The sequence below is a fragment of the Pseudomyrmex gracilis genome, unplaced genomic scaffold, assembly GCF_002006095.1.
Source record: "Pseudomyrmex gracilis isolate BER0280 unplaced genomic scaffold, ASM200609v1 scaffold_63, whole genome shotgun sequence".
Taxonomy (NCBI): Eukaryota; Metazoa; Arthropoda; class Insecta; order Hymenoptera; family Formicidae; genus Pseudomyrmex; species Pseudomyrmex gracilis.
The window spans coordinates 621,901-645,122 of record NW_018020647.1 but is presented as its reverse complement, the minus strand read 5'-3'; the positions used below and the strand labels follow the sequence as shown (position 1 = coordinate 645,122).

The 23,222-nt window shown below is 40.5% G+C and overlaps 4 protein-coding genes across 9 annotated transcripts in view; 2 read left to right on the top strand and 2 right to left on the bottom strand.

Moving 5' to 3' along the window:
• The window catches only part of LOC109854336 (hemicentin-2-like), a 139,871-nt gene extending 125,031 nt beyond the window's left edge, over positions 1–14,840 (bottom strand). For 3 of the 5 annotated variants that reach the window (XM_020427317.1, XM_020427314.1, XM_020427318.1), the window contains exon 1: positions 14,140–14,527. In XM_020427317.1, coding sequence (XP_020282906.1) covers positions 14,140–14,200 — 61 coding nt within the window. In that variant the 5' untranslated portion in view covers positions 14,201–14,527. Of the gene's footprint in view, positions 1–14,139; positions 14,535–14,758 lie in introns of those variants that run through there. The other 2 variants (XM_020427315.1, XM_020427316.1) reach the window with 2 other exon arrangements.
• Positions 14,841–16,148: 1,308 nt separating this feature from the next.
• Positions 16,149–18,426, top strand: LOC109854369 (regulator of chromosome condensation). Its single transcript, XM_020427399.1, has 6 exons — positions 16,149–16,287; positions 16,401–16,484; positions 16,729–17,108; positions 17,222–17,588; positions 17,668–17,940; positions 18,029–18,426. Coding segments are annotated over exons 1-6 (1,296 nt in total). The 5' UTR covers positions 16,149–16,286; the 3' UTR covers positions 18,220–18,426.
• Positions 18,427–18,908: 482 nt separating this feature from the next.
• On the bottom strand, positions 18,909–19,461 carry LOC109854371 (mitochondrial import inner membrane translocase subunit Tim10). The gene has a single exon (XM_020427401.1). The coding sequence runs from the start codon at positions 19,351–19,353 to the stop codon at positions 19,078–19,080; it is 276 nt and encodes a 91-aa protein (XP_020282990.1). The 5' UTR covers positions 19,354–19,461; the 3' UTR covers positions 18,909–19,077.
• An 864-nt stretch (positions 19,462–20,325) lies between these two features.
• LOC109854368 (TBC1 domain family member 31) lies at positions 20,326–23,185 on the top strand. Of its 2 annotated transcripts, XM_020427398.1 has the most exons (4): positions 20,326–20,594; positions 20,692–22,330; positions 22,412–22,881; positions 22,949–23,185. In XM_020427398.1, the coding sequence occupies exons 2-4, from the start codon at positions 20,939–20,941 to the stop codon at positions 23,061–23,063; spliced, it is 1,977 nt and encodes a 658-aa protein (XP_020282987.1). In that variant the 5' UTR covers positions 20,326–20,594; positions 20,692–20,938; the 3' UTR covers positions 23,064–23,185. The 2 variants fall into 2 exon arrangements, with proteins under 2 accessions (XP_020282987.1, XP_020282985.1); XM_020427396.1 differs by having other exon boundaries at positions 20,692–22,881.
• The last annotated feature ends 37 nt before the right edge of the window (positions 23,186–23,222 follow it).

The window sequence follows — 23,222 nt, the reverse complement described above, 5'->3', positions numbered from 1 at the left end:
TAAACTACCACGTCACATGAATGAGTTCAGCTCGTACCGGAATGTCACCAAGTATTATTAATTACCTAAACGATAATTCATCTTGTGAATAAAACACACGAACGGGAAGAACTTGATGAAGAGTCTGTCACTTTAATTTACCATCGCGGAGACGCGCTACACGCGCAAAGATTTGATATATTATTCATAACATATTATATATCTATAATTTCTTGAAGAAAAAGAACATTGACCGTTTGGTTTGCTATTTGTATTTTTCTTTTTTTGTATATTTAAAATCTCTTTTAAAATATTTAAAAACTTTATGTGTGCGCGTGCGTGAGAGAGAGAAAGAGAGAGAGAGAAAGAAGTTATTAATATCGACATGTTAAGTGTTTTACGGAATGAAAAAACTGTAGATGCTTTTTCTTTTTTCTCAAATAAATGTAACAAAATCTCTGCGAAACAATTTTTTTCATTTAAGCAGTTCATGTCACACGCAACAAAGAATCAACAACGAATATGTGAATAAACTTTAAAAGCAAATACAGTGTCGCGTTTAATCCTGAAATCTCGTATTCGCACAATGCGAGCGTATCGAGTTATCGTTTTGCACTGCTGAGAATGATAGAATATTTTCGCTGCAACTGTTCGCAACAGAAGTGACACGTTTTAAACGTGTAAGGTTTTTTATGATAAATCTTGTGTCCTTGAGAGTTTGACGTGTGACTATTATCAAGCGGGATGCGATATTTTCGCGTTTGCGCGAGCATAAACTCGGAAAACGCCAACGGAAATAATTCGATGAACGTGAACACGCATGGACACTCGTTCGACACATACACATGTATGAACGAACTGTCCGCAAACCGTTTAACTCTGGCGATTCAATTAACATGGAAACCCCCGTAGCTTCGTCAATATTTTCTACTCCCTTCCCCCCCGTCTCCGCAGTCGCGGGATCAAACGCGCCGCACAAACCATTTGCGGAAAGGAATATCAATTCCGCGCGATCTCTAATTTAAACCACACACAATATTAAAGCACGTACGATCTACGGAATAAACTTTGCATTGGCGGTTTATATGCAATTAACGAGATGCGTTGTAAAACGCACCTTCTATGGACGCAGGTTCAATAATCTTGTAATGAAAAAAGAAGCGATTGTTATTGTACACATTTGTATGTGTGTGTGTGTGTGTGTGTGTGATAAAACAACGTATTTCTTTATATACGAAATTAATTAAGATAAGACACAACAAGATGTATCTTGTACCTAACCTTCTACGATTTTGATTCACATATTTTTATTTATTTTTATTTTTACTAACAAATATTTTTTACCGTCACTAACGGTTTGCTTTTCGTTTGAATTTTTATCGTTTACTGCAGAAATTAACAACCTCGATATTTCCATACAGAACATATATATACGTATATAAATATACGTATATATAAATATATTTAAAATATTAAAATATTAAAATATTAAAATATTAAAATATTTCAGTCTACGTCTAAAAGAAACGACACTGTGCCAAACTGAATTCGTTTTTTTTTTTTTTTGTTTTTTTTTTATCCCGATACTCTGATTGAGAGCAGCGCTACGGTAGCAGTAAATTTTTTTTACGAGTGAAAAATCTTAACGAATTCAGTACAAACGACGGAAAATAAAAGACGAGACGTTTGTTTCGCGGAAACTCACCGGAGAAGAATGTAGCAATTACTTAAGTGCTTCCACTTGTTTGCCAACGGAAAATCTAGTTTATAGGATTCGTATGCCAACAGGTGCTAGAGAAAAGCGGAATCACGCTAGATCACACTCCCTCCGCGCGTAAAAGTCATCCCGCCCTTACCCTCGGACTTTCAAATCGCTCGCTGCAGTTTTCCCGTCCGGAGACCACTCTTCGAGGACATTGCGTTTCACAGGAAGTTTCGTCGGTCGTTAAACACATAAAAGAAACACAAAACTACGAGTGACACGCATATCCTTTGTTTCCTGTTATTTCGATTAAACACTTTTCTCGTAAAAGTCGTTTGAAAATTTTTCCGTTTCGTGCGTGTATTTCACGTCTTGACATTTTTTTTTTTTTACATCGCGATAAAAATGCGATTGTTCGCGTTCGATGCTTTCTTTCGTCATTTGTTGCTCGCTGATAAGTGTGTGCGATAATTCACTTTCCTCCGGTAAAATATTCGTTCGAAGAATATATACGGTTATTGAATTATTTCATCAAACATTATCGTATTTGTTCGTATCGAAGATGATCCAAATAGACGAAGTGCATCTTCGCGAATTTTAAATTTCTCGTTTCCGCAGAAACGAGCGCAGCTACCATTCCCCGTTTCGTTTTTAGTACTGTCAGAAAGTGTCCATTACATAAGAAATGGCGTCGCGTTGCTGACTCGCGTAGAACTCATTCGGCTTTACGCTTGACTTTTAAATCACCGACGTTGGCAGCGGCGCGACCTTTCGAGCGGTTGGAGACACGGAGAGACTTTCAGATTTTTCTTTGCGCAATAAACGTTTATCTTCCATTTGCGATGTTAAATCTTATCGGAGTACTAAATAAAATTGAAACAAAACAATTATTGCGCTTCGCTTGCAATTAGCGGCGTAGTGTATTACGTAAACAAATCGTGTGTGTGTGTGCGCGCGTGTGAGAAGTCTATTCGGTTGTAAAATATACCTTTATGATAAAAGCAATTATGCAAAATGCAAGAGCGAAAATATAACACGTCGTCTAAACAACACGTTTTGTTTGTTTTTCGGCTTTTGATATAATTTCGCTTTTAAGCAGAACGTTTGACGTTGCGGCGCAAAAACGTGTCCATTTCATCAGCGGCGACTTTATCGCCTAATGTAAAACTCATTTCGCGCTTTATATCTCGCATTCAAATTTCAGATACTTTTCTCCCGACGCTCTCGCGCAATCTCATTTTCCTAGATTTTTAGATATACTCACGAGCATCTTGGACTCGAAGAAAAAGAGAGTGAGAGAAAAAGAGAGAGAGAGAGAGAGAGAGAGAGAGAGAGAGAGAGAGATTCAACCTCGAAAATTCATAACGCTACCCGCTTTTTTCGTTGTATATGCAGAAACGTCGTCCGCAACGAAAATCGTGCGACAGCAGAAACGGTAGCTACGCCACGGTATTCGAGAAAAAAAAGATTCCTCGCGCGCTTGATAAACAACGCACACATGTCCTGAGTAGCGGGAATGCATAAATAACGCGTACGTACGTGTAACGACGGCGTCATTTTCTTTCGGTAATTGAATTTTTAATTATTGCTCTTTACTTTTTTTTTATTAATTATTGCTCTTTACTTCTTTTTTTTTCAGATTGTTTGATGTTTCTTAATATGAAAGTATAAAGCCGCCGGGTTTTTTAAGAGAGCTTTATTTTCCCGAATGAAAACTTTATTTTACTCCCGACACGTATACGTACGACACATGTTCTATTTAGTTCGATTTCTTCGGTGTGCAAGAAAGATCGACAAGGAAACGTAAGACGAGATCAATACGAACAGGTTTACACAGTCTTTTTGTCGCTTTCTCACGTTCTATCCTCTCTCTCTCTCTCTCTCTTTTTTTTTATTTTATATGAGGAACATTCATTTAGCTCGTTAATCTTAACTTTTCCCATTTGTCGTATTTGATCTCGGAGTTCGCGCATCTGGGATAACATCCAATATCGCGCGAACGTTCTCACGGGAAACTCGAACAGAGAGATAGTTGAGAAACTACACGGACTATCCTTTTCTTCCGTGTTTTCCCATTAAACTCGGTTAACATTGCGCGCGAGTTGTCTCGCAACTTATTAGAATTCCATTCCTACGTATCCTCGGAGCTTTTGCGACCCTCTCGTCTTTACGTCGTCGTCGTCGTCGTCGCGCACGGCCTCATCTTTTGATTCGAAATATTTCTCTCGTCAGAGAAAAGAGGAGATTTTCCCCCCGATTCAAACGGGTTTCACACCGTTAACGGCCGTTTCACACCGCGAGGGAAAGCAACGTCGTCGGTCACCTCACGGCCCATTTACCGGCATAATGGATTACGCGAGATGTAACGGAGAAAAGAACTTTACTTCCATTGCAAGTGGAGAGACCGACGAGGTAACGCGCGCTACGGCGCTCGCGTCCGAATCCTTGCGCACAACAAAGATATTGTAAAAGAAATTAAAACCAACTCTTTCCGAGAGATAAAATTTTCTCAACGTAGTAAAGAAATAAAAAAATCTCAGGTTATATTCTTTTTGTTACTTACATGACAACAAACGTGAAGACAAACACACGCAACGCAACTGATTTTACAAATTATTTTATATGTTTTTTTCTTCCTACTTGTATATATATTCTTTCCTTCTAACTGAATTGATCAATGTTATTTCGCGAGATCGCTCACACTCGTACATCAAAATTCAGGTTCTACTTCGTCGCGCGCGCCTTTTATCTGTCTGCGACTCTCTCGCAATCGCTGAAACGACCAGTGTTTCACGAGCACGCGCCGCGTGCACGGTCGAAGTTTAATCAAACTTCTAAAAGACTTCCGGCGCCGGCCGAGGCGCGGCCCCGCATTGCGATTCGTGGATCCAGAACGAACTTCCGGTTCTGCATCCCTCGGCGTTCTATCTATCTCTCTCTCTCTCTCTCTCTCTCTCTCTAACTCTGTTTCTCTCTCGCTCGCGCGCGCACACTCCCTTATTCTTTCTGTCGCCGCGACCGACCGTCGCTCTCTCTTCTCGGTATTCCCACTCTCTCCGCATTCTCTTAGAGCTACATTCTCGGTTTCTTCCTCGCTCGCCCGTCGAGCCGATAGCGTAAGAGTTGCGAGAGAGACTCGACGCGAGGATCGCCTTTCGGGAAATTGAATCCCGTTTCGAATCCGCCGGGGGTCTTTCCAGCAACACGGCTGTGACATGTTGTCTTGCGACACCGAGTCGCGCTTGGGTTTTTCTCTCTCTCTTTCTCTCTTTCTCTCTCTCTCTCACGTTGCCGCACCCCGGCGGAATGTTTATGCGTTCGGCTAGAAAGCATCCCTGGTCTGGAATCGATGATAGGTCGCGTGCGGCTAACGGTAAAGTTTCGTTACCAACGAAAAGCTCTTCGCTAAGAAAAATCTGTCTACTTTGGCGGCAGCTTTTGTATTCAACTACTTCTTTCTAATACGCGCGTCGAACAGTAACCGAACAAAAATTTTCAAAAGGGCAAATGTTAGATTTTTCTTAACAGAGTGTAAAAAATTTATTTGAGTGTATAATCTCGTAGTAATCTCTTTTCTTTCTCTCTTCTTTCCATCCCTTCTCTGTTTGGCAAATTGCTATATTCTTCCTATTTTTTTTTTTAGTCACAGGAGTGTAAAAACTGTGAGATATGGGATAATTTTTTACACGCGTGTGGCGCGCGAGCTATATTGCAAAATTTGAATTTACACCTACGTATACAAAGGGAATAAACTGCGAGCAAACTGTCAAGAAGATACAACTTGTGTGCGGTCGGAGCAACGCATCCTTCCATTCGAAGCTCCCGCGCAGTCAGTTTATTACATCCAACTTGATATCTTGTTTCGCGGCGCAACCTTTGTTCGTAGTTGCCTCCCCTATTTTGCGCGCGGTTTACGAGTCGCGGGCGAAGATAGGAACACCGATTTAACTCTCAGAGAGAAAGAGAGAGAGAGAGATGGTTTTATATCCTCTTCTTTACGGTCGATTACATCGCGCGTTTGGTTTTGATTAAACGCAGAATCTACAAAGTCGAGATTTTTTTTTTTTTTTTTTTTTTTTTATTGAAACCAAGAAGTCGCGCGAGATTCTAAAACAATACGATTTCCACCTCTCTTCCACATCTTCACCCGGAAGATATCGCGGCCGACGATATTTTCACGCGAGATTACACTCGAACGAGCGCGAAACGAATGTCGAACTCCGATGTCTGCCGACACATCGCGCGATGGAATAAATCTAATAATCTCTCTCTCTCTCTCTCTAGGTCGTGTTGGGATAAAAGGTGCCAACAATTGGTAACACGAGAGAGAGAGAAAGAGAGAAAGAGATAATCTCGAAAGCGAGTTTCATGCCGGAATTTGTTTCGCAGTCGCGTGATTCGGAGCGTAAAATCAAAGTTGCCGGAAATTCGTTCGCGCTGGCAAACGCACGTTTGGCCCGACCTGTGTGTGTATGCAACTAAGTACCAACATGTTCTCTTCCGTGTAACATATGCGGAAACATTTAATCGCGATAATCGCCCATGTGTTTCTCCACGTCCATCAAAAGTTTTCGCAGGTGCTAATTCGCTTAAAACACAGAGCTGGAGACGGACAAAGAGAGAGAGAGAGAGAGAGGATTAAGTCCCCCTTCCGCGTACAGCGCAATTGACTCGCGCCGCGCCGTGTCGCAACACATCCCAAATTCTCCTAACTTCGCCCTTTCGCACACCCACAGTGTGGGTCAATTTTGACCCACATATCTCGCACCCTTCCCCCCGATATCGAGAGCTAACGCTCGTTAACGAAGGACCCGGTCACGTACAAACGGTACTTTGCCTTGTAACGCGCGTCTAACGCGTGTGCGACGCGCTCCAAGTACAGCAGCTACCGGTACATGTCGATTTCCCGGTAAATGTCAATCGGAACGTGAGGTGCCCGCGAAAAAGGTGACTGCGAGATAAATGGAAACTGTTACAATGATAAGGGATTTAATTAACGTCGACGTGAATAATGTCACACAATGGAGTTTAATGCGAAATGTACGAATCATTAATATTATTTCCGACAAACGTCGACACCTTTTCGCGGAAAAATTATCATATCGATCGTGGTGGTTTTTCATAACCACAGAGAGAGACAATATCGTTTTCTCGTAAAAAACATATTGCGTTACGTAATTGTAAAAACAAAAACAATATCAGTTTTAACACACGTTCCGAAACGTCACGCGTCGGTTTATCAGCAATGTAAACGTTACTGCCACCAGATTGCGCGACAACGTCGGAAGCCGTAGTATCTATCACTGACAAATCGATGATGTAGCGTTTCAAATTCCGCGAACTCTCATATATCGGCCGATTTACGACTTCGATTCTGTACCTGCCTGCATGTCGTTTGTATCAACAACGACGTGTGCGTCGCAAGCGCGAAAATAACTAATCGAAGACACACGCAGGGATGATAGAAAACGGGGAACGGATGTTTCCTGAGAACACAGGGACAACGACGGAGAGTGCGACGAAGTGCTCTTCTTCCCGATGGAAAAAGAGAGGGTCGTCGGGGAAAAATACAAAAACATGTCCGCGCGCGCGCGCGCGAGCGAGGGAAAATGTTTGCGAAGTCAACGAAATGTGCTTTCGCGATCGCCCCCTGCGAACTACCCTTTTCCCTCCGAGTTTGAAAGCTCGGACGCGTACACCTGGATCCAAGTTTCTCGCTGCTATAAACGGTTAAAACGCGATTTGGAAGCCGTCGCGTCGCAAAGGCGTGTTTGTCGAGAACTTCAAAGCGCGCGCACAATTACAGGACTTCTCTCTCGGAGTGGAGGAAACCGCACCGCGCGGATGTTCAAATATTTCTTTGTCAACCGTTGGCGCTTGTACTACGACGACGCCGGTTGTAAGAAGAAGAATTGTTACGAACCGCAGAGAGCTCGGAGAGAATTACGAGCAAAATTGAATAAGTCGGAGCAAATAATCGCCGAGCACTTGTTGTCCCTGACAATTACGTTCGTTACGACAAAACTCGAAAGAGTTTTCTGAAATTCAAAGTTGTCTCGAAACAGTTTCGGGAAAACTCGATTTTTTTTTTTTTTTGTTTTTTAATCGTCCGCGTTTTAATTGGAAGTTTTTTAACGATCAAAAAACAATGTTTTTTTTTTTACAATCGGACGTCTAACAATAGAATCGTATGATTTAAACGCGCATGCCTTATCACGTATCACGCCATTGTCACAGTAGATGCGAGTATAGATAATAGGAAACGAAAAAGAAAAATAATAATTATGAGACGCCGTGTGATTACGCTTCCGCGCACTTCATTAGCAGTCATTCGACCTACCAGAAAGACATTTCAATGGGTATACGACATTGTTCGAGCTGGCAGCTCGGTTCGATGCAGTTCGGAGACCGGGTTTATTAGAATATGGATAGAGAGAAACGTCGGGGAGGGGGAAACCGCTGAGGATAATCACGAAAGCGCAACTTGACGGCTAACGTCAAACGCTCGCTTAAATCAACAAGATTATCCGCAAAGCGATCCTACAAGCATTGCATTCGCACAACGATTCCAACCATTTTGCGCGACAGTTCGCAATAATTGCAAACAAATTTATGATCACCACACACACCTTCGCAATTCGCGCTACACACACACGTGTGTGTTTCGTTTCGAAATTACTCCAATATATTTCGTCCGGACAACTGGCGATGACAATCGATATATAAATTCTTAATCGCGTGTTGTGACGGAAAACCTCGCGAACACCATCACACACGCGGTGAAAAACCGCAATTCTCCTCTAATAGCGATTTATTAGCGCGCGTCAGTTTTGCGGCGTAGAGAATTAAAAGGATAATCCCGTCAGCTGCTAGTAAATCCGGCGGTGTAACTAAAAGCGTTACAAAAGCCGCGTAGTAGAAAAAAAAGTGCAAACACGTCGCGCATCTCTCTCTCTCTCTCTCTCTCTCTCTCTCTCTCTCTTTCTGGCAACGGTGGGAAAAGCGATGAGAGAGAAAGAGACGAATACGAAAGGAAGAGATAGAAGGAATAAAAGAATGGAGAGATAGAGCGATAAAGGAGAGAGAGAGAGAGAAAGATCGCGTGGGAACGGATAAGGGGATGGGTAGAGGGTGCAGGCGTTTATCGGTCGACGAACTGGGCCGCGTCCATCGTGTCAGCGTTATTCAAAATGCAATTTGCATCGGTGGCGCTTGCCCGCGGAAATCACAAATGCGCTCTGATTAGAGCAAGTTTTCTACCGTTCGTTGCCTACGGCAACGAGAAATAATACAAGGGAAAGAGATAAATATATAGATAAAGGGAGTTTTCGAAACCCCNCCCCCCCCCCCCCGTGATGTGAGAAAAGCGCGCGGAGAACGAAAAGGAGAGACGAAAGAAAAAAAAAAGAAGAAATAACAGACAGATAGAGAGAAAGAGAAAAGGAAAAAGATTTGCCTCGGCTAATTGCATGAGATACGCGATTGTTTCATGCATATTCAGCGAATCCTCGAGGTGGGAATAACTGATCGCCGCGTTCCTTCTCGGCGAGAGAGAGAGAGAGAGAGAGAGCAAGATCCTTTCTCTTTTTCTCCCGTCCGAAGAAGATTTCTTCCTTTCCAGAGTACAAATCGCGAGAAGTCCTCTCGAAAGAGAAAGAGAGATAAAGAAATTCGATCTTTAAATATATACAATCGTCCTAAGCCGCGAAGTGCCCCTTTCCCTCTCCCACTTACCACTCGATGGCAATTAAACGCAACAGTCCGAGTTACTCTTTTTGTTTTTTTTGTTTTTTTCTTCTCTTCCCCTGATTGTTATTTCGTGAGACTATATACCTTGTGTGCAAAGTTGGACAATTAACTGGTCGCGTTCGATGAATTGCATGTGATTCGTTAGTATGTAATACACAATGCAGAATTCAGAAACGCAAAAACGAGAACTTTTTGATGGCTCGCGTAATTCAACGAGTCAGAATTGAGAATCGCGCACGGCGCGATCGATAATCGCGATATTACCGCGATTGGTCCAGACTTTTTTTTGTTCGGATGCATAACCCGGATGCGACCATGTGCACCGTCGCTAATTGATAAACACAGCCGCTCGGCGAATAGCCGCGTTATAACCGCGTCGGCACAGCGAGCGCTTTGTCGGAAATCAACGGCGATTCGACGGCTAATTAATACTGTTTTTGATATGCGCGCCGCGCCCGCTCGTCAATCAGAAAACCATCGATGTCACGCCACCCTCCCCGGCGAAAATCTCGCAAATCGCGAATTCGCTCCCCTCGCGCGTCGAGCGTGTCACGAATGCATGTCGACGGATGGATATATTTTTTTTTTGCCGCGCGATGACGAATATTAACGGGGCATTATCGGGGCTCTTTATTAAATGTCATGCAATAAAAAAAAAAAGGCATCGTTTTCGTTTCCGAACATCGCACGTTTTTTCGCATTATTCCGATGACGGGTATCGCGTAACAATAACAATACAGTTATACGGTGTCGATTGTCACTCTTGGCAGAAGACAACGCGATGTGACAACTGCGTGGATACTAATTACCATTCTTTATTTCACAGATTGCATAAAATATTTTGTGATTTTAGACACGCGCTATATGTTCTAAATCTCTTTTCGAGAAGAATTATATAAAGCGTTCACACAACCCTCTTACGTCTACTATGACCTTTTTTGCCCTCATCACATGTAATACATTTATAAAATAATTTATATTTAGTCAAAATTATATATATATATATATATATATACATATATAATCATAAATTAGTAATTTATATTTCGTCGACGTATATACACACACATACACGTTATGAGATACTAACATAAATCGTAATGTAGTTAATTGTTAAATAAATCTTTTGAGTTTCAAATACATTGATGTCTGTCTATTTTCTATTGTTTGTTTTTTGTTTTTTTCTATTATTGCTTGGAACACAATTAAAATACGATCATAAATTGGTATATGTGTATATCGATGAAATATAGATTACTAATATGCGATTGCATTTTAATTATGTGTTCCAAGCAACTCACATATAATAATAGAAAAACAAACAATAGAAAATATAATAGACATCGATGATATGAGATTCAAAGGGTTTATTAACAATTAACTGAAATGCAAATTTGTGTGTTAGTGTTTCATATAACGTTATCTCTGTATTTAATAAAGACCGCATAAAATATATCATATCTATATATGTGTGTTCTCCATTAGAGATAAATCCGGAATCATGATTTTGCTTATTGATACATTTGGATGCAAATCGTATAAACAATCCGATAAGCGCGCGTAAAAAAAAAAAAACAAAAACAAAAACAAGATAAAATTCAGAGCCGAATCAATGTTGCCGCTATCAATCGCTTTCTACTTGCAGAAAATCAACAAATATTGCCGGGCGCAGACAACACGCCGCGACGTGGCGGATGCTGCGATTTGGTAGGCGACAAATAATGCGCTCCGGTAGACGTGATGCGATTTCCCTATCGACGTAGAATTTTCGCCGCGATACAAGTGTTATTTCGGTTACAAATAGCGTATCAAAGCCTTGAGCACATTTCGCAGAGCAGTCAGACACAAAATGCGCACCGTCGTCTGTTTTTTTTTTCTTTTTTTTTTTTTAATGCGTTTTCTCGCGTAAATTAAACTAGTTTTATTCGCGATCGTTCGCGTCGCATGCAATCTAACGATATCTCGCGAAAGAGAATGAGAGAGAGAGAGGTGGTTTGATTGTAATGGATCGCGCGAGTGTAACTTTTCGAGAGACAAACGTACGAGCGAAAACTGCGCTTTTTCTCGAACAAACAAAAAAAAAAAAAAAAGATCATCGCATTTCAAGAGGAAATGTCTTTACGAGTCGCGAAATACGTGACGCGATTCGCTATCGAACAGATCTTCCATCGGTGGTTACCCCGCCTTGATCGGCTCCGAATGTCCGGCCGATGATTGATAACGGGAAAACCAGGTCACCTATATTTTTTGTTCCAGTAGGGAACGTTTCACAACGGCTTTTCGCTTCAAACCTTTTATTCCGCGCCCTGATTGCGAGAGAACGTACCAAGCGCGTATCGCGTGTATATATGTAACCCGTTCGTCGGATGTGTGTGTGTGCGTATCCTGCGAATTTTTGTCCTTCTTTGATCATCGAACTTTGCGGGACAAAACCCGTATACGACGGGTAGGTAGGTTCGTTGAATAATTCCGCAATTTCAAATGAGAGAAGAGACGTTCTTCGCGTAATTTGAGATTCGACGCGGCGCGGCAAAAATTGAACCGAACAGATTATCGATCGCGTATAGATATTTTCGCGATTTTTCTCACATCGTCGTCGGATCGTCGCCGAGTTTTCCGAAGTTGCATCTCCGCGCGCACGTCGAGTGATATTTCACACAGATCGAATGTTAAAAAATAAAACACACAGATGTGTAACACAGAGGAGCGTTGCAAAAATAATGACAAAATCCGCTACGCCATCGCACAGAACTCGTTGTAAAAAAGAAAGAAAAAAAAAAAGAGAAGGAAGCTGCAGTTTCTGAAACCAGTTTTATACTTTTAAGATCGCGAAATGTAGTATTTTTGGTAATAATTCCAACCACACAGCGAGGAAAAAGAGAGATAGAGAGGCCGGCTATCTTTCTCCAATTTCCATCAGAAAATTCTATCAGCGGCTGGTGTACAGCGGCGCGGAATACCGTGTGATGATTGATAGCGAAGAAACTGGGTTAACGGCGGCTTTTTTCCTCACGTTTTGTTTCGGCTGCCGTTTCCGCCTTTGCGCGAAACGTATAGCAAGCGTGTGTTACGCGAGATGGACACCCGAACGCGAACCTCATATTCTTCGCCTCGCAAACGAAGAACTTAAAACGCTTTTGAAGCGCGTGCCGAAGTGGAAGGTAAATAAAAATGTTTACCCGCGCTCGGTCGAGAAACACATTAAGAGCGAAAAAAAATACGTATTTAATTCGCGCGCGCGTGAGACGATTTTGAAAACAAAAAAAAAAACAAAAACAATCGTTTTCGTCAAACTTCTTGCAAATTGATTCCGACAATGAGATTTTTTTTTTTTGAGACAACGCAAATTTCGCACGATCGACTTTTCAGACGCGAATACGCGTGTTATCTTTTCTTCACGGGGACATCAACGAAACAAACTGTATATCTTCGTGGAAAATAATGAAGTCAATATTCCGATGTTTTGTGACGCGCTCGTGTCTTCACGTCACGGTGTATTATTATTTCATTAGAACGTACTCGCTTATACACAGCGCAGCCGCGTAAGGAGAATCTCATATCTATCGGGAAATGCTTTTTCTTTACGATCGAACGCGCGAAGTTTGTTTCGATTTTAGTAACGTGAAGGTGTAAAAACTACGCGACACAATCTCGCGAACTTCCGAAAATTAGAATCCACGCTGAACGATTTTAATATAACGCGCTCCGTTCCGATTTTATTCTCGCGACAACTTCGGTGGATCGCGACGAAATCGGGAGACGAGATGCGCACATAGCGTACGAGCGTACGTGCCATTCGCTCAAAAAAACGACTTTTCCGTATATTGTAGTTCTTAAAAAAAAGCACACGCGCGGCGACGCCGATAGCAAGCGTCGCGACATCCGCGAAAAACCACTCCGCCTGATTGAGAAAACGTCCGAATACGCAAGAAAATCAATCCACTTTCGTTGCTCTCTACACACAATTTCTCGGTCTCTCTCGCGCGAGAGAGAGTTCGGCGGCGCGCGCGCTTCCGCCGATGGCTCAACAAGTCGCACGAGAAATCGTCGAGCAAAGAACGCAGACTTGAACAGAGATAACGTTCGCGCGTCATTTATTCGCTTGATTGTGAAACGCGGGATGTTATATATATATATTTTTTTTTTTGTAAATTGTGACGAGAGTTAAATTTGTTACTTCACTACGATATGTACGTTTCGTCAATCGGATAAAAAAATTTATACGCGTGTCACGTGTTTTTTTTTTTTTTTTTTTTTTTTAATTAAACTTTGCACGTAGCCGATAAAATATAACATTTTATGTACAATATACAGTGAATTTGCACTCGCGTAATATGCAATTTTATTTGTACTTTTACACGCGTGATTTCGATAACGCGTATTACATACGGATAACGCTTCGTAAAAAAAAAAAAAAAAAAATTACAACATCGACTCACAACGCGCGACGCATATCGCGAGGATGTACACATCGAGATGTATGTGTAAAAACAAGTCACGTATTTGTTTAACACGTATTTTGTCAACTATCTGACACGGACAATTTGTTATCTCTGTTACACGTGAGACACAGAATCTCGTTTACCTCTCTCTCGGATAAACGACTACAATAATATACTCTATATATGAACGCGTTTCCAAACGCGTTCTCCAAACGCGTTCTCCAAAAAAACGGAGAAGAGCGTTGACAAATAAAAAATTGAACTCACCCCCTATCAGCGTCCGCAGCACCAGCAGTAGCAGGAAAAATCGGTGTGTCGTCCTCGTCATAGTTCCTCGGCAAAACTCCTACATCAAACGTTCTCCAGTTCCCTCGAAGCCGAAGATCTCGTCTCCCGTCGTGTGTGCTGTCACTCTCGCGATTGACGACGGCGTCGCGCGTGTTTCTTCAGAGATGATTTTTTTAACACGTGGACCTCTCTCTCTCTCCTCCGTTCTCCCTCGATTATTGTTGCAAATTTGCGTTCAAGCTAGAAAAAAAAAAACGCGATATTCGATTTTTCACGCGTGGATTGTGACGTTTGTGTTTCACAACGAACAGTCAGCAGGCGGCAGGATGACGAGAGAGAAACAAAGAGAGAAAGCTGCGCGGGCGAAGTCTCGCCGCCGACTGGCGCGCTTCCGCGTATTCGACCCCTCTGATAACCGGCCGGCACCCGTTGCACCCTTCCGCACGCGCCCGTTGCTCTCTCTCTCTCTCTCTCCCCGCCGTGTATCATCGAACCCCTCCCCACCCCCCTGCGGTCATCGCCTGCTGCTGCTCGTCTGCTAATTCACGTTTTACACGGCGAGCGAATCGCGCTCGCCAAATGTCCATTACATACATACGTTATTATTATACGTTGTATTATTTGCGTTATCACACGTGATCCGTCTTTCAGTCCGCTCCGAAACACACTTGTCTGAAAATTATGAGAGAAAATGTGATTTTAGAAAAGTTGTATACGCAACTATGCAAAACAAGTTTAACGAAAAGGGATAATTATTGTATAAACAAATGGTAAATAAAAAATACTAAAGTGTACAAAAATAATACAAATAAATACACGTGCGACTAATAAGATTTGCGTTACATATCGCGTGCGTTTTAGCACAACGCACACAATCGCGTTGTGTTTGACATGATTATTTGCCGAACGCGGTCTCGTCTCATTAATTACTTTTTTCTACTATGTACGACACAACAAGCGAAAAGAGAGAGAGATAGAGAAATGTTATCTTAAAAAATTGTTATAATACCATCCCCGCCGCGATATTAAAGTTCCGTACGCCAGAAAATGTGATGTTAGTCTGGCAAACTATCCGAGATATTAAGCCGCAGAATCCAAAACTTTCTTAACGCCCCCGCGGATTTATGAACTCCGTCGTAACATTTGCGAATACTACGTTCTTCTTTGTTTATTAATTTACCGCCAGAAGTTGTGAAATATTAGAGTCGCGCGCGCGCGCGTGCTCGCGTTATGGCGCGCCGCCATAACGTTTTCACGAGCACAAACTTTTTTCTTGCGCCGTACGTGAAAACACTCGGAGAATTTTATCAAATTTGCGATTTAAGATCAATTTCCCTTAAACGTATCTATAAAAGATCAATTTTGCTTGAACACGTCTGTAAAATGTGATGAACTTTATTTGTCAAATTTATATATCTCTATTTATTTTTGATGATCGAAGAAAAATTGATGGAAAAAAAGAGACGCGCGTAGAGAGAGTAACTTTGAACTAATTGAAACTTACAAAATCACACGTTCGACACACGCCGCTTGAATATGCGAGACATATTGCATCTATCTGGTCTTCTTCTCTCCGACACACGATTGTTCCTCCGTATAATAAAAAAAATCGAATAAACAAACTGAAATGTTCGTCTCGCGTACGTAACGCGTACAGCTTAACCGAATGGTTGCCGCACTGTGACCGCGCACGCGCAGAATAAAGTAAATTGGCGCGCGCGTTTGGCGGGTAATCGGTCGTGTGCGTTCCGACGCTTTTTGGCACGACGCGCATGAAACGCAATATGGGAGATGGAACAACCAAATTTTATTTTCTGCTAGTCAGCTCCTGTTGCGGATTGGCTGGTTTTTTTTTTCATCGCGCGTGAGTCTTAATGTATTTTTTTATTTGTGCGCGGGAAAAAAAACCCGTTTGGTTGGCATTCAATAAGAATCAAACTTCAAACTTCAAAATAATTGGATCAGCCGTTACACAGCGCCGGTGAAAACCGGTCTTGACAGTTGACCGTGGTGTTTTGTGGTGTGAGTTGCGCTACATTAGAGAAGCACCGCAACTTTTGGCGCCAACGAGGCAAGAAGCGTTGTACACGCGCGATTCAAGAAAATTCACGAAAAGAAATAACAAAAGTAAGTGCGCGTATGAGCGATAACGTTAAAATCACTCGCCGAGTCTTACATGACTGTCATAATAAACAATTTACGAACAAATTCGCAAACATAACCTATTGTAAATGTTGCAGTGCCGCCAAGAAAAACAGCGAAGCGACCCGCGGAGGAACCCACAAAGGCGAATAAGGCACCGAAGCAGATTAAAAAAAAACCAGGTAAATATTAATATATTTTCGCTCAATCGAGGAATTTTCATTTTTCAAACGTTACGTCGCAGCTCGATATTGATAACCTACATAACCGCGATGTGATCGTTTCCGTATGCAAAATGTGCTCTCTGTATGTGTACGGAGCACAGATATGAAACTGCAAATTTGTTTAACATAAAGATGAAAAGATATAAAAAAAAAAAATGAATTTATGTCGCGTAACAATATTTTGTGCAAATTTGTCTTGCAGAATTAACGGTGAAACCTAACTTGCGATCACTTTCAACCGGTGGCGTTATGCTTGTGTTTGGACAAGGAGATTTCGGACAACTCGGTCTCGGAGAAGACGTTACTGAAAAAATGCGACCTGCAGCTATATCCGAATATCAAGATGTTATAGCCATATCAGCTGGCGCTATGCACAATATATGTTTGAGACAGACAGGAGAAGTATTGACATTTGGTTGTAATGATGAGGGAGCACTCGGTCGTGACACTACCAAGGAAGGTTCAGAAACAGTACCAGACAGAGTCGAATTACCTGGTAAAGCTATTCAGGTGACTGCGGGAGATTCCCATAGCGCCGCGTTGTTGGAAGATGGAAGAGTCTTTGCATGGGGTACATTTAGAGTACGTCTTATCAATTGAAATATTATTTTCTCGCTTTGTTTATAAAACTATTTATCATTAACGGAGATGAAATTTGAATTAACGCAATAAATTTTTTAATTTTTATAAATCAGGATACACACGGTTCTATGGGACTTACGTTAAAAGGAAACGAGCGATTTCCTGTAGAAATTTTACCCGATGTAAAAGTAGTCAAAATAGCATCAGGTAGCGATCATTTAGTATTACTTAGCGAACATGGACATGTATACACCTGCGGACGCGGTGAACAAGGACAACTGGGACGATTACCCGCAAGAACAGCCAGTAGAAACACACGGCAAGGCATAGGTCCATTACTGACTCCAGGCGTAGTTGAATTTAAAATTAGTAAAAAGCTTCATTTTGATAACATATGGGCGGGAAATTTTTGCACATTCGCCAAAGAGCATCAAAAAGGAGACGTGTATGTGTTTGGTCTGAATAATTTCAGTCAAATTGGTAAGACAGACATCCATTTATTCTCATCATTTCACATCGCGCATTTGTTTTCTCACATGTCCCCATTGGGAATTTCCAGGTTTAAAAATTAAAGACACACATTTTCACCCACAAATGTCGAAAACCTTTAGCGGCAGAGTATGGCGACATATAAGCAGCGGAGAACATCACACTATAGCACTGGACGACGAAGGACAAGTTTTTGTGTTGGGTCGCAAAGAATACGGTCGCCTCGGACTCGGACCCTATTGCTCAGACGCGGAGGAACTCACAAAAGTTCCGTCTCTAAGTTCCATCAAGTGTGTCGATGTAGGAGCGGGTAGTAGAGAATCTTTTGCAGTTACAGAATCAGGTGCGCGCTATATATCATCTAATATGATATGAATTTTTATTATTATACGTTCTGTATAGTCTATCTTGTAACGTTTCTTATCCAACAGGTGAACTATGTTCTTGGGGTATGGGAACTAATGGAAATCTTGGAACAGGAGATACGGAAGACGTCGAGGAGCCGGTATTAGTTAAAGGAAAACAGTTGGAAGGTAAAACAGTGGTACGAGTTAGCGGTGGTGGTCAGCACACCTTGGCTCTGGCAACGACTCGTCCGGTGAAAGATAAAACTGCTGGTTAATATGAAAATGTTACGTTTTTCGAGACTATTGTGTGTGTGTGATACAAAGTCGGACAAAAGAAGATTATTATTACAACTTTTTTTTGTTTATCATTGCCAGAAAACAGTACTCGGGTATGCGCTAAAAGACCCTGTTTATCAAGATCTTCATTTTGTTGAAAAGCCCATATTTATTAAATTTGTGTATTAAATTTAATACCATTCTTATATAGTTGCACTTTTTTGCATCATTATAGATTTCTGTTCACACCTTACAATTGAGTTCTTAAAAAATATTACAGCTGATTATATATTTCTTGTAAATTTGAGGTTTGTGTCTGAAAGTATGCGCAAATAAATACTTTGGAGACAAAAAAAATTATATTTTTAATATATAATCAATAAAAAAAAAAAAACAATCAAGTCTAAAACAGTGTATTCAAGTAATATACTTCTGCATTTATAATTCACGATACACATTCGCGTATATATCTTAAATAAATGTGCGCAGACTCGTACAAAACCTTTTTTTTTCCTATTAAAATATTTATCTATACTTTTGCATAATCAAAGAAATAGGATTTCTTTGATATAAATAAAAGTGAGAGTTCCAATTCTCATAATAAAGCTAAACATGAGAGAAAAAACTAAAGATTCGTGACAACAAATTAAAAATTTCGTAACATCTTTATAAAGATCTTTTTTTTTTTTTTTTATTCGTAAAAAGAATCAAATACAGGTTTTATTTTGCTCATTATTTCTCTACTTTGTACAAACTACTTTGTTTTCAAAACTGTACATTCAGCCAAAAGAAAAGTCAGCGTTACAAACTTCTATAACACAAAAATCTTACGTCAAATGTAACTAGTTTGAACAAAGTCAATTTGTCTTTGGTTGCTCCGTAATTTTTGCTTCCTGCATTGATATTTGCGTAAGTTTTTTGCCAATACGTTCGTGAACGTCTAAATATTTAGCAATACAACGATCCAAACATATGGATTCTCCTTTGCCAAGTTCGGCCTCGGAGTATTTTGGTGCTATACACTTTCTGTGACATGCGGATGTCATGCGATTATACATATCCGACATCATTTCTATTTCCAACTCCTGCACCAATTTGAGCTTTTCTTCGTCCAGTTGTGGTAACGTCGCCATTCTTCAAATTATACACCTCACGAAATTTGTCTTTACAATATATATATATATATTTTTTTTTTATAAATTTTCTTTCTCGGCTTAGCCTCTTTTCTATTTTTTGCAACAAATAAATTACTCTACAACGTTAGTTTCACGCACACGTTGTCTGGCTTTCATTAACTCATATCTATTAGTATTTACACTTCTTTTTGTTAACACAAATCCGTAAATTCCCATAAAAGTAGCCACAGACCTAAAATAAAAAAATATATAAACTCTTTAAAGTTGTTTCGCAAGTAAAATATGTAAATACAGGCAATTTTAAGATTAAATCTATTAATGTCCCTATCCGCTTAAATTAGATGTCGTCAGTCGTTTTTCGATTTTTAAGGTTAACGTTGGATTGTAGGGAATACAAAAATGAGACTTGGGATATAACGTTTCTTCCACCTACCATCCAATTCCAATTTTTGCCCAAATTGGTAAAGGCATGCTTCAAATTATCATTATATTTCTCATTTATAAATGAAAAGTATTCATATACCTGGAAGGAAACACGCGTGTACCGCACACCACGCGATCACCGTGGTCAATTGTCGTGGTACGTGTGACTTACACTTGCATCAGTTGCATCACGCATTCATGACGTCATGTCATTCAGAAATTTGCTGCGTTCAGCTGCTTTGTAGCAATTTAACGTGATTGGTTCTTCCTTTCGGAATCAAAAATCAGCGTCGAATGAGAAAACAACTCAGCAATTCTTCTGCCGAACGTCATTGGTTCAAAATCTCTAACAAAAATTTTTTAAACCGATATTTTATATACTCGATTTTCTTTCGACATGTTGGTTTTTTTTCTTTTTGATATGTCTGAGTTCAATTTTATATATTTGAATATTGTGTGGATTTTTTAAGATATTGACTCCAGAGCTTGTATTATTTAAAAATAAATTTTTTCTATATATTATACCGTGGCGCAGCCTAGCGGTCTCGTAGAAATGTCTATTGACAGTAGATAATGCCAAACATCTTGTTACGTTTGTATTTTGACGGTATTTTGATGTGTTCACTGCTGCTATTGAAACTCCATAATTTCCAAACAAATCGGTGGCAAATGCTTGTTGATAGAATTAAAATAAACAATGGTCATTATGAGCAAAAGAATGGTGTTAATCAAACGACATGACATTTAACAACATGACATTTGATCTATGGCCCGTGTGATGCATAACGATTTTATTTTTTGTAACTTTTAACGGGGTATGTACCTGTTTCCGTAATTTATCTTTGAAGTTAACTGTGTTTCGTTTCAATTTCTGATTTAACGCGAGTTTATGTTGTGTGTCTTAATTTTTAGCTCTGTAACTTAACCACCGAAGAAGACTTCAACGAGTGCAGAGAGTAACTTTGCGATACATCGGAGAAATTTAATACGTTAACATCTTTCTTTTGCTCGCGCATCGCCGTTTGTTTTGATTCTACAATTTTATAGATTTTCTGCTGTATCAACAGCAAATGTGTACATATTGGAATGCGGTCTGTATTGAGCGATTAATTCAACGTGTCAACTTTTATTTATCAACTCACAATTGCGTGTGGTTACTATGCGCAACAACGAATGGATTAAATTAACTAAACGTGACGCCGGCTACAAATATGAACTCAGAGCCTGTGTCAGAAAAGACTGCACGGCCGCACCGAGTTTCACGCAGATGGCTTTTGATCACGACGAGGAACTCATGATCGCAATAGACGCGAAAGGATACTTGCATTGCATCGACTTGTCCGATGATACACCATGTTACAAACGATCGGTCAAAATCGGTCAGGCTACTTTCGTGGCGTTCAATCCCGCGTACAAGGGCGAATTATTAATGGGACTCGATAGCGGAAACATAAAGATTTGGAAACTTCACACGGCTGTCGATAAATTTATTTTACTGCCCGGTCACAAGCTGACGCCGACTCGTGTTTCTTTTTACAAGAACGAGTGGTGCCTGACGAGCTCTCGAAACGAGGCGATAATATGGCACCTGCCGTCCTACGGCAAAGCTTATCAACTTAAAGTCGACGCGAAGAACGCCGTAATTAAGAAAGCCGCGTTTTCTAACGCGGGACACATTGTTGTACTGTATCACAACGATACCGTACAAACTTGGACGTTCGGACAGTTGGACAAAGACATTAAGATCGATGCAAAGATACTAGGGATGCGTCTTATCGTAGATTTTATTTTCACAAGAGACGGAAAAGCCGTGATAACAGTCGATAGAGAAAACATTAGCGTCGTGAGTACGTGCACTTGGCACTTACTAAAGAGAATACGTTTGCCTAAAAATTTTACGGCGAAGCAATTATGCGCCATTCCGTGTTCACTGAATGATGACAAAGAAATTGCCGAAATTGTCGGGGTTTTATCTCGCAAATGCGTTCTTCACTTTTGTAACATAAATGCGTCGAGCTTTCTCGAGACATCTCGTTCCGTCGATGGAATTAAAAAGGTTCTGGTTTCGTTTGCCGGCAAATACATAGCGCACATAAATTTGCAAGGATGTTTGAACGTAACACGCACCCGCGAAATTGTTTCGAGAAAATATCGCGAGTCGAGAAAATCGTCAGAGCCACGTAAGGTCTTGTGCGCGCACAAGACAAGCGATCACTTAGAGTTCATCAGACAAAGAACGAAGCGAGAGTTGAACATCAAGCGATTGATGGCTATTTTAAAGGAATTCGGCGAGTACCCGAAGAAATATCGCGTACTCATTTGGTCCACTATTTTAAAACTACCGTCGAATAAAAACGCATATGTCGCTTTGGTAAATAAAGCAATACGCAACAGATTTATGTTAAATAGTTTAAAAAGTTATCCTTTGGCGGACAGAAGCAAGAGGTCATTGCTAATCGCTACAATGGATTGTTTAGCGCATTGGTGCCCTACGCTGATGCACGCTTCGTTTCTTCCGAATTTAATTTTTCCGTTTCTCATTGTATTTCAGGTACAATCTCTTGTTTACAACAGATGTATCTTTTTTTTTCACAAAAAAAAAACATATCAAGATATAAATTATTTCTTTCAGAAAGACCCTTTGCTCGGTTTCGAGTTGATATTGTGTATATTGCTAAACTATTGCTACAATTGGTTCGAATATCATCCTTTACCACCGTTAAATATTTTGGGAATTATCGAGAACATTCTTCTGGAAGCTGATCCCGCGCTATTAAATACGTTTTGCAAGCACGGTATCGCAACCAGCGTGTACGCGTGGCCGTTACTTCGAACCACATTGAGCGAGGTATTATCCGGAAACGAATGGCTGATTCTGTGGGACCATCTGATAACTTTTCAAAAACCTTCCGTGCTATTGATGTGCGTCGTTGCTTATTGCATTTATTCGAGAGAAACCATTATTTCCTTGTTAAAATCGTCCGGGAGTGTAGAAACATTTTTTGGTGCTCAAGGCAATGTCAGAGCCAAGGATATATTAAACATCGCAAAACGATTGGATCGAGAATTACCGGAACGACTTCATCCCGATTGTTATATAAGGTACAAATATCATCATCGCGTTAATATAAACAACAAACAATAAATGTTGACAAAATTATTATTTCAGAAACAAACTGTTGCGATTAAATGATAAAGGGTCTTATCCCATGTTTCTGAAAGATTGTCCGAATTTTCTCTCAGAAGAACTCACAAATACACAGTCGAAAGAAATACAAAACTGAGGAACATTCGCAGAAATATAATCGTAAGATGACAGAATTTGCTGAAAGCAAAACAGAGTGCACTGAGAGACTGAAACTTTTGTACGGTAGATTTACAAAGACAATAAACAATAAAGAAAGTATACAGTGTATCACTAATTGTAGGTTTTGTAATAAAAA